At 36.5% G+C, this 10,316-nt stretch overlaps 4 protein-coding genes and 4 long non-coding RNA genes across 8 annotated transcripts; 5 read left to right on the top strand and 3 right to left on the bottom strand.

Annotated features, from left to right (window-relative positions):
• Positions 1-122: 122 nt before the first annotated feature.
• Positions 123-1,649, top strand: SPOM_SPNCRNA.1184. The gene has a single exon (NR_150041.1). It is a non-coding gene; the product is annotated as a non-coding RNA (long non-coding RNA).
• Positions 331-1,696, bottom strand: pxd1 (protein Pdx1). Its single transcript, NM_001023120.3, has one exon. The coding sequence runs from the start codon at positions 1,510-1,512 to the stop codon at positions 457-459; it is 1,056 nt and encodes a 351-aa protein (NP_588130.1). The 5' UTR covers positions 1,513-1,696; the 3' UTR covers positions 331-456.
• Positions 1,603-4,752, bottom strand: rpm1 (3' ssRNA-specific 3'-to-5' exonuclease). Its single transcript, NM_001023119.3, has one exon. The coding sequence runs from the start codon at positions 4,698-4,700 to the stop codon at positions 1,827-1,829; it is 2,874 nt and encodes a 957-aa protein (NP_588129.2). The 5' UTR covers positions 4,701-4,752; the 3' UTR covers positions 1,603-1,826.
• Positions 1,847-3,437, top strand: SPOM_SPNCRNA.7295. Its single transcript, NR_196634.1, has one exon. It is a non-coding gene; the product is annotated as a non-coding RNA (long non-coding RNA).
• On the top strand, positions 3,567-4,679 carry SPOM_SPNCRNA.7294. The gene has a single exon (NR_196633.1). It is a non-coding gene; the product is annotated as a non-coding RNA (long non-coding RNA).
• A 468-nt stretch (positions 4,753-5,220) lies between the features above and the next one.
• Positions 5,221-5,437, bottom strand: SPOM_SPNCRNA.7293. The gene has a single exon (NR_196632.1). It is a non-coding gene; the product is annotated as a non-coding RNA (long non-coding RNA).
• Positions 5,438-5,460: 23 nt separating this feature from the next.
• Positions 5,461-5,976, top strand: ssb3 (DNA replication factor A subunit Ssb3; the record flags this gene model as incomplete). Its single annotated transcript, NM_001023118.3, has 3 exons — positions 5,461-5,644; positions 5,708-5,810; positions 5,912-5,976. The coding sequence occupies exons 1-3, from the start codon at positions 5,498-5,500 to the stop codon at positions 5,974-5,976; spliced, it is 315 nt and encodes a 104-aa protein (NP_588128.1). The 5' UTR covers positions 5,461-5,497.
• A 378-nt stretch (positions 5,977-6,354) lies between these two features.
• Positions 6,355-10,272, top strand: pdr16 (sec14 family protein). The gene has a single exon (NM_001023117.3). The coding sequence runs from the start codon at positions 6,963-6,965 to the stop codon at positions 9,987-9,989; it is 3,027 nt and encodes a 1,008-aa protein (NP_588127.1). The 5' UTR covers positions 6,355-6,962; the 3' UTR covers positions 9,990-10,272.
• Positions 10,273-10,316: the final 44 nt, after the last annotated feature.

Below are 10,316 nucleotides of genomic sequence, written 5' to 3'. Positions count from 1 at the left end.
AGTATTAGATAATAAAGATTAACTACGCAGCACGTTAGTGAAATTTTATGAAAAATTTCCGGCTCGTTAAATAAATAACATAATAATATACTATTTCGTTATTTTCCAAAGACAAATCTGCTCAAGAAAAGGTCCTAACATTAGCGCTTTATATGCATATATTATAAACCATACAGCGCTATTGAGATATAAAAAAAAACAAATAAGACAAGAAGAACTCAGTAACGTTCTCAAAGACGTTTAAAACTCGAGTCATAAAGTCCCTTCTGCTTTGGTCCTTCAAAATTAAGACAAGCTATCTACTCGTTATTTTTAGTTCTAACTTATCACATAAATATATACATTTAAAATTATTGAAATAATATTCTTGACTTGTTAGATATATAACGTACATTAAATCATCATTACGGGACCAGCTCGCCAAAAGTTTGCTATACTTAGTCTAACATAAATATTTCACTTTTCAAAATTTACGTTTCTTTCCTGAAGCCACGAGTGCAGAGTGTCCAAAGATACATAAACACCGTGCTTTAAAAGTATTTCGAGAAGGTCGTTTGAGGAAATACGTAGGGCATTTGAATTTTTCCATAAATAATGATACAACTTTTTTCCACCAGGGCTTCGAAAGAACGTTGAAATATTAGAAGAACACATTACTTGAGGAACCAGGAGATTATCAGCAACTTTCTTTTCATCGTGTTCGCAATTAACTATCGGATCGGACTCAAGGGTGGTAAAAGACTCTTCTCCAGAATCAGAGGTTGGAAATACCGACATACCAAAACAAGAACCAGCTTGTTCAATATCATAGCGATTATCATCATCGATACGGGTGCATACTCCTCTCAACATGTTTAACTCCCCACTTATCGAAGGTACTTGTTGGGACAATAAGTCACCCTCATTTCCAATTAGGTAATAGACATTAGTTCTAAATGATGATATCCATAAGTAAGGCGTAATTTGACAACCGATATTGCTGTGGTGGAACCCAGGTTCGACATTCATGAGTTCATCAGACAGAGGAAACTTTGGCTTATGCCTTTTAGCAATAGAAATAGCAATTTCTGGATGAACAACTTTGGACTTAAATTGTCTCTTACTAACACGAACTCTAGAATCTTCTGAAACAGAAGCCGTCATAAGTAACGGCTTTTTCTTGGGAATGGTATGGCCAAAGCTTAATGGGGTCAAGCTTTCTGAATGCAATTGATCAACGGAATTATTTTTTTCTTCAAAATATTTGGTAACTCTTGATGTAATACTGTTATAAGAAACCTTCGATTTAGAAGAACGAATGTGTGGTTTCTCAACTTTAGTAAAGTCATGAATATTAGCATTATCCTTTTTCAGGAAAGAATGCAGCGTTTTCTGTCGCGGTGCTGCATGGACTTTCATCTGGTATCGAAACCGCTGAACCTTCTCTGCAAAACTTTGCGCAGCATCATTTTCTTCAACATTAACGTCGTTTAAATTTAAAGAGGGTGCTGTTTCACCTTTAGATTCAATCATTTTTCTTAACTTAGATTTTAAACAACGCAGCACACTTCGTCGATGGATTTATAAGCATCCAAAGACATTTGCTTCTTGTCTTACAAAAAATAGAAAAAGAAAATATATTTTAATCACAAGAGTCAAGGTTAACAAAGAGACTTCATAGTAAAACTACCTGTTGGTTTTTGAGATGAGTTTTGGCGAAACAGGTTACTATCAAATCCCAAAACATAATTTATTTATATCGTTAAGTCTCGGTAAATTGATAAAATGCAGGATTGAGTATTTAATTAAGTAAAATTATATCCATAAAAATAGTTTTAATAAGTTTGTTAGGTCGCTAAAGCAACTAATAGGATATTAGACTCCGGAAAGACATCCTTAATTGTAAATGCCTGGCGAGTATTTGCTAACCGGAATGCTTCGTCCGGGAGAATATCAATATGCGCTTTAACACCCAATTCTTCCAACATGACCTGAGGTGTTGAAAGTTCTGAAACCATTAAATATCCATGATAAATATTTTTTTGTACCTTTGGAAGTCTCTCTATATATTTTAAGGCCCAGAAACGATTAATGTATCTTCCTATAGTTTTAATTGATTTTTCTTTTTGGTTGTACAAATTTAGTTTTCCACGAAGAATACCATCAGGTATAGTATTTTTTGGAGTCTTTAATAATACCGACTGAATCTGATGATGAGTGAAGAAGTCGGTAAACCGGCGTAAAGGAGAGGTAGACTGAATATAGCCATCCTTTAGCCCCAAAGAAAAGTGGGAAACAGGTGTGGAGGCTAAATGTGAACTTTCAAATAAAGGCATTACAGAAAGTGAATACTTAGTTTCAACGAGTCCCCAAGATGACCTGTTACTTAACAAAGTTTCAAACGCTTTTCTTCGTACACCATCCATAATTGGATAAGGCTGGCCCCTAAAAATCCCAGGTAATTTATGTTCTTGAAAAAATAATGATGAAACCCGGCCAGCCAATATCATGCACTCTGATATTACTGATTCTGCCAAGCTATACCCTTCACTAACGTTCAAACTAATTGTAGGGAAGGAAGACCAGTATACTGGATGATTCAGATCACCAAGATTATAAGGGACATTATTAGGCAGCAATTCAACTGTCGGAGTGGGTTGTGCAATAACAAACGCAAACTTTTGTAACCTAGAAAAACAGGCTTGTTTCGAAAGTTCATATATTCTTAATATATCTTTCATGTGATCATTTGATACTCCTTTTGTTTCCTCATCCACTGGTCCAGAAACGATGTCTTTCGCAATTGATCGATTACTATGCAAAGCTTTATCCAGTTGTTGGGGTGTGTATTTGATAACTGAGGAAATGAAGCTAGGCCGAACCTTGTAATCAAGTATATCGCCATTTTTTGAAATTTTAGCACTAAAAGTTAATGCTCTTTGAGCTGTAGAAGATGAATCTAAACTCCAATATTTCTGAGTGATATTGAGAGGTAGCATATACACAATTTTGTTGGGATGATAAATAGTTTGAAAGTTCCTTTCAGCAAACGTGCCTAAAGGACTGCGAATGTCAACTGTACTCGTAGGATTAGCAACATGGATATGAAGCCAGGAATTAGACATCCCTAATTCTTCAACCGAAATCGCATCATCTATCTCTTTCGTAGAAGAACTATCAAAGGCGAACGCTTTAAGATGCCTTAAATCGACGCGTTGCGATTCAAGTGAATCTTTTAATTCATTTTTTACAAACTTTTTAAAGTGATTACACTCACGTTCATACACAGCATCTAACTGAGGATTAGTACCAAGGCCAGCAATGCTGTATTCCTGTTGAAACAACCTCGGGGGCTGCCATGAAGCCCACACGCCAATATCCGTTAAGAATTTAGCAAACTGATCACTAGTTAATCCCCTCTCGTGAGTTTGAAGGCCAACTTCTTTGTAAACCTGACACAAGTGTGTATTTGGTAAACTTTGAATACTTTTTGCAATCATTTCCTGAACAAGATACCGCAATAGTTTTTTTTCAAATTCAGTCCAAGTGACCTGTGAATAAACTACGGGTTTTATTTCTTCGGTGCTTATAGGTAACTTATATTTATCTCGGGAAACTTGAATTAAATGACGAGCTTTCTTTATAAACGAAAGATATGGTGTTGATTTCTGACGCAGGCATGCAACAACGTCGTCAAAAGAATCATTTTGTGAAGAGGGAAGGAAATAGACTTTTTGAATTTCGGAAAATATGTGATCGCTTATTAAAAAATGTTTGCTTTCTGTAAGCAAAAAGTGTAACAATGAGATTTTAGCATATGGGCTAGGCTTCGAAGTTTTGTACACAAATTTCAAAAGGTCTGAAAAAGAAGCTGAATTGTCAAGTTTATTTGGAATATTGAATTCTGTCAATATTCGCAAAAATTCATTTCGGTGACTTCGACTTAAATCTTGTGCTCTTTGAGAGATTTTTTTTAATAACTTTATAGTGAAAGGTAGGACATCAGAAGGAACAGAAACATCAGAAAGAGGTTGCTGCACCTCTTTCAGCTTTTTAAAGACATTAGGACATCTCAGTAAAACTCTAGATGTACGAAATTCCTTAATAGTACCGTTTTCGTTAATGCTGGTCAATACATTACTATAGTTCCAAACATTAGTACCAGTGCATGCAGCAAGTTCAATGCCTTCGGAGCCCCTATAAAACACTAGCAAATCTCCACGATCGTACTGTCTAAAATTCTCACTGCTGAAATCTTCTAAATCAAAAGAATACTCAAAATCATTTTCCAACTTCTCTTCCTCAGATTTTGTAGTAGTAGGACAAACAGCAGCGCGTTTGTCCTTCTCGAACTTGTCTTTCAACCACTGTCTAATGTTTCCATGATTTTCTAATTCAGAGAAAAATTTTTTAAGGTTTTCCTCATTCACGGATTTCAAATTAGCATTTTTAAATCGATCAATAAGATCTGATTGAGTATGCTTCAAACGCGCACCACAATGTCCCCAAAGATGATGATCGTTTGCTGGTTGTTTCCCGAAATTTATTAGGCATCCAGTTATGCGGAAATATTTCAAAACTTTTGAACTGGAAGGGCAAGCATGATGAAATTTCCTTGTAAGTTTACAAGGAGACAATTTTAAAGACAGGCATACACGTTTTAATAAATAATTAGACTCTAAATTAACATTTTGAAGAAGAAACAATTGCCTATAGTTCATGGGCAAAAACCCTATAATTAGTAACACCAAAAATAGTGTTGATGGTAAATTCGACTAGAGAGCTGAACCAGAGCACTTTTAGGTACTAGCAAGTATTAAGGTAACAAGCTCTGCAAATGTAAATGAAGAGTGGTTTAATAACTAATGTAACAGAAGAAAGATTTCAATATGAGTATGGAGTTTTTTGATTTTTTTTTTTTTGAATTGAATGGTCGAGGGGATGGGCGACTTCAAAGTGAAATACATGAAATCACAACCTCAAGGTAAAACTAATTGAAAAATTATATCATTAAAAGAAGGCTGCTTTCCATCAATTACATTTACTTTTAATTATTGAAGCTTCTGGTCTACGCCTAAGCAATTTACTAATAGTGGTATTGGAAAAGAGAGAAAATTAAGAGTCGCCGACGATTTCAAAAATAGTATAAAATACCATGAAATCTTTCCATAATGTTATTTAAATCACTATATGTAAGACGTATTTATATTGGTCTTTAACCCGTTTATTTACAACATTTCAACCAATTAATAAGTAGTGAAATTAACGCAGAAGGATACAAGGAGATTTTTTTATGAATAATTCTTATAAAAAATAGAACAGTAATGTATCAACGTTAGCCCCCAGCGTTTATATTTACGCTTTTGCTTTTTTATTTACATCCCAGCGCCTTCCAACATATAATACATAACGTACTGCGTTCCAATATTTTAAATAATTCGTGTCAACAAGTAGTTAACTACCTGGTCTGATACATACTTCACTTCCACCACTTTATAAACAACGCGTATAAAATAATATGGAACGCCCTACACCTCGAGTTACGAAAGATATGCTACCAGAATGCTCTGGAAAAACGGTTCGGATTGTTGGCAAGGCGAATCAAGTTGAAGGTGAAACTGCAAAAGTCGATTCCAACGGTTCTTTCGATATGCACCTCACTGTGGTACGTTTTATCTATTTTACAATCGGTTTTCAGAGTTTTTTTATTTTATCTAACTAATTTTAGGATAACACTCTTGAACCCAATCATTTCTATGAATTTGTCGTTTCTGTCAAACCAGATTCTTCGGTGCAGCTTTTAACCTGTGTTGATTTTGGCACTGATATTGGTAAGTTGTGTTTATAAAAATAATAAGGAAGTCCTTTGAACTTCTGCTTCTGCTAAGTCCTACATTCTATTGACCGATTAACTAATTTCCTGTTCCTTTAGATATGGAGGTATACCAGAAACTCGTTCTATTCAGTCATAAGTATAACTCACTTTTTTTTGAATAAGAAACATTTTATGGATCATACAACACAGATTTCTCTTTCATTTCTCATGCACAGTACAAATAAACATGGAAGAATAAACGCGCAGAATCTTGCTTCCTTCTTTTGGTTTTTGCATATTTTATTGCATTTCTAAACTCAAGCTTTTCTTTTATAATGATTCTTCCTTTTGGCTAATACAAATATGAATTTTACTATCGTTTATTTCACTTTTTTTGATTCTTGTTTGAGTATTTTTATATAACGTTCTCCTTTTTTCGCACTATCTTATTTAGTGTATCCTTGAGATGCTCATCGCGGACGATTCGGCTCCGAAGACGGTACATACCGGTGTTTCTTACGTTTGCTCATCCTTCAGTCACCCTGCCATTGTAACAATCCAACTACCATATATATACAAAGCGAGCAACGCAAGTATATCTAGTGGTACTACGCTGAATATCGCTTATTCCTAAAGAAAATTGGTTGTTTTGAGAATTATTATATTACTTTTTCCTTTACAAACTTTTTTGCTAAAACTGTTGTTTAGCAGTTATTGAGATTGTTAGAGAAATAACGTTAGAAAACGTGCATATGCAGAAGTTGGATTGTTTCGGAATTGCTCCGATTGAAATACTCTAAATATATCTGACATTTGTTCTTTGCATTTCTGTCTGCGCCTTATCTTTAGAGATCAGACACGTTTCTTTGAATATAATCTAACTTGCTTGCATGTTAAATTGGTCGAAACAGAGATAAAAGATATCCTGGAATTCATGGTAAACCATCGAGATCTCTTACTAAAAATAGAGAAAAAAGAAAAGAGTTAAGTATTTCGAACCCTATAGTAATTTAAGTCTTGGGAAAATACCTTTTTTCATTTAATTCCATTATTTCTAATTTCCTTTGATATTTCTTCTTTTACGGTGAAAAGAATACCCTTTGCAATCTAAACTGTTAATAGTTTATTCAAAACCAACATTCGTTAATTTTATCGATACAAAACCACGATGAAAGATTCGGAACATCACCATCATGGCCACAACGGCTTTAGTAAGTTTCTCCATAAACTTGGTTTTGGCAAGTCAAAAGGAAAATCGCATAAAAGCAATACCAGCAGTATTCATGAAAGAGAAAATACTGCTGCCAAAGGACCCGCCTCTAATGTGCGTCCTGCTCGCCCTAATGTTAGCACATCTTCCACTTCGAACGAGGTCAGAAAATCTGTACCTGTTGGTAATCCTACTGTACATACCAAAACAGGGTCTTCTTCATCTCCTGCCTCAAAGATGAGAAATACAGTCAACTTGCAGCATATTCAAGCAGCTAACCAAAAAACTCGTAATGCTGAAGGTGAAAGAAAGGTCGCTCAACGCAGGGTCCAATCTGATAAAGCTGAAGCTAATGATGCAGCCATGAGTAGTTCAGCTCCAACGGTAGATGTTTCCGAAGGTAATTCTGCCGCTGAACCAAAAATTACACCCGATGATTCAGATACACCCAGACTTAATGTAGATATGAATGATAAAATAAATGTCGATGAAGCTGCTGCTAAATCTGATAGCAAACTTAATGTCGATCAGATTAATTCTACTACGGAATCTGAAAAAAGAGTTGAGAAAGTTAATCCAAATATTGCGAATAATCCGCTAAAATCACCGGATGCAGTAGCATATAGCAGTGAGACGGTTTCTGATGAAAAACAACCTACTGAGCATCCTGTATCTGCTAATGTCCCTGCAAAATCTGAAAAAGCTGTTTGTGATGAAAATACCAAAATTTCGCTTACAAACACAGAGCATTACAAGTTTCATTCACTTCGCGGAGACGTTGAAGTTGTTGTTGGTGATTTGGAACGTGACGGAAGAGATACCTCTTTAGGCGATGCTTCGGTAAATGAAGCCGCTAAAGAAACTGACGTCGACTCTAGTCGTTTTATTTCAGATGAAAAAGCCGTGACTGAGGATGCGATGAAAACTGAACATGCCTCCAATGCCCCTCTCACTGATGAAAGGCATTTTCAGTTCCATTCTTCTGAAGGAGACATTGAAGGAATCGTTGGGACAATGCAGCGCCAAAGACAATCTGTCTCTTCGTATGACACTATCGTTCCTAGCCAATTCTATAAACAGAAGGTGGTGCAAAATAGCCCCCCAAGCTTGTTGAGCACTGATAACAAAATTCCAGAATCCGGCTCAGATCATCCCTCAAGTCAAGATAATTCCAGTAAAGCATCCTTGGTAGAAAACTCTCAGACACAATCATCTACTCCGAGAAAGCCGTTGCCAACTACCACTAGTCCTAAAGTAAATCCGGAACCGCATAGCGAAAGTATATCTGACACACGACCTTCTACTCCTAGAAAAGTGCCACCAAGTACAGTTCCTAAAATGAACCCGAAGCTCCAGGGTGGCAATAGCGTTACAGCCCCTTCCACCCCTAGTAAAGTGTTGCCAGCGATGAGTCCCAAGGTGGCTCCCAAATTCCAAGGTGGACGCAGCAGTACAGCGCCCTCTACTCCTAATAAGGTATTACCAGCAGCATCTGCTAAAGCTGCTCCAAAGCTTCAAGAAAAAGCTGCATCATTTGACATTCCTAATAAATCTACTATTATCTCTACTAAGTCAACGGTAGCATCGCCAATTAAAGCAAATGAGAACAGTCCTGCCTTGAAGTCTAAAGCATCTTTTGAGTTCCCTAAGGAATTAGATCCTGATGGTACTTGGAATGCACCAATTCCTTATCCTGATGCAAATTGTCCTATGGCTCCCACTTATCGGAATTTGACTTCTGAACAAGAAGAAATGTATGAAGAAGTACTTAAATATTGTTTGGAATTAAAAGAGATTCCTGTAGCGTCTAATTCTAGCAAGAAAACGGATTTGATTGAGTTGGAGCGTCTTTGGCTAACACGCGAATGCATCCTTAGATATTTGCGTGCTACTAAATGGCACGTTTCCAATGCAAAAAAGCGTATTGTTGATACTTTGGTATGGCGTCGTCACTTCGGTGTTAATAATATGGATCCTGATGAAATCCAAGAGGAGAATGCAACTGGTAAGCAAGTATTGCTAGGTTACGACAAGGACGGTCGTCCCTGTTTATACCTATATCCAGCTAGGCAAAACACTAAAACCTCACCACTGCAGATTCGGCATCTGGTTTTTTCATTGGAGTGTGCTATTGATCTTATGCCTCCAGGAGTAGAGACATTGGCTTTGTTGATTAATTTCAAGTCTTCGTCCAATCGTTCAAATCCCAGCGTTGGTCAAGGTAAAGAGGTACTGAATATTTTGCAAACTCATTATTGTGAGCGTCTTGGAAGAGCACTTGTTATTAATATTCCTTGGGCTGTATGGGGTTTTTTTAAATTGATATCTCCATTTATTGACCCTATTACACGAGAGAAGTTAAAGTTCAATGAACCGTTGGATCGTTATGTCCCTAAGGATCAATTAGATTCGAATTTTGGTGGATCTCTTCATTTTGAATATCATCATGAGAAGTACTGGCCCCAGTTGGTGGAATTGTGCAAGTCACGTCGTCTTGGCATCTTGGAAAAATGGAGGAAGATGGGATCTAAAATAGGTACAAGCGAATGGGATTTGAAGGGTGGAGAGGAATATGTTGAATTAATGCAACAGTATGTACGTCCTTCATTGACAAATCGTTCATCTTCTCCAACTGTTACTCCAACTGTAAATACTGATAGACAGCCAAAGACTTTAACCAATAGTGCTGATGAGCTCTCTCCTCAAAAAAGACGAGTTGAGAATCCTAAGCCCGTTGTCAAAGATGAGGGGCCTGTTTCTATCGTTGAAGATGAGGAATCGACGCCTGTTGTTACAAAAAAGGAGGACTCTATTCCTGTTGCTCAATCCACCAAAGCTGATGCTGGGCTCGATGCCGAGAATGATCTTCTTCCCAAATCTGGTTCCGGTGTTTCAGAAACACCAGCTTTTTCGCATGCACGAGATGTTTCTACGGCTTCATTTAGCGACGCTGTTTCGTTTATCACCGCGGATAGCATAGAATAGTTTTTCTTAAGCTCTCGAAACCTCTTCACTCTTTTCTCTTATACTTTATTCGCAATTGAGCTAGTTCTATGATTTCTTTTTTTACAGCCTTGAAAACTTTTAATAGAGGGCTTTTGAATAATTCGGTGCTGAAAAAAGAAAATCCACTATTACTGTACATATTTAGCTAACAGTAGAGTCATTGATATTTCCAAAGAAGATCATTTGTTTTAATTCCTTTTTTCTTATATAGTTGATAGTTTCGTGCTTTTTAGTTTCAATAAGAAGAATTACCACACTTCAATTTATAACTTGGCATCTGTAAAATTCGTACACGCTAAATGAACC

The sequence above is a fragment of the Schizosaccharomyces pombe genome, assembly GCF_000002945.2.
Source record: "Schizosaccharomyces pombe strain 972h- genome assembly, chromosome: III".
Lineage (NCBI taxonomy): Eukaryota > Fungi > Ascomycota > Schizosaccharomycetes > Schizosaccharomycetales > Schizosaccharomycetaceae > Schizosaccharomyces > Schizosaccharomyces pombe.
This window is presented reverse-complemented; position numbering and strand designations above follow the sequence as displayed.

Excerpts from the sequence above, each read along its gene's own strand:
- rpm1 (NM_001023119.3), bottom strand. The coding sequence starts at position 4,700 with ATGAACTATAGGCAATTGTTTCTTCTTCAAAATGTTAATTTAGAGTCT.
- pdr16 (NM_001023117.3), top strand. The coding sequence starts at position 6,963 with ATGAAAGATTCGGAACATCACCATCATGGCCACAACGGCTTTAGTAAG.
- pxd1 (NM_001023120.3), bottom strand. The coding sequence starts at position 1,512 with ATGATTGAATCTAAAGGTGAAACAGCACCCTCTTTAAATTTAAACGAC.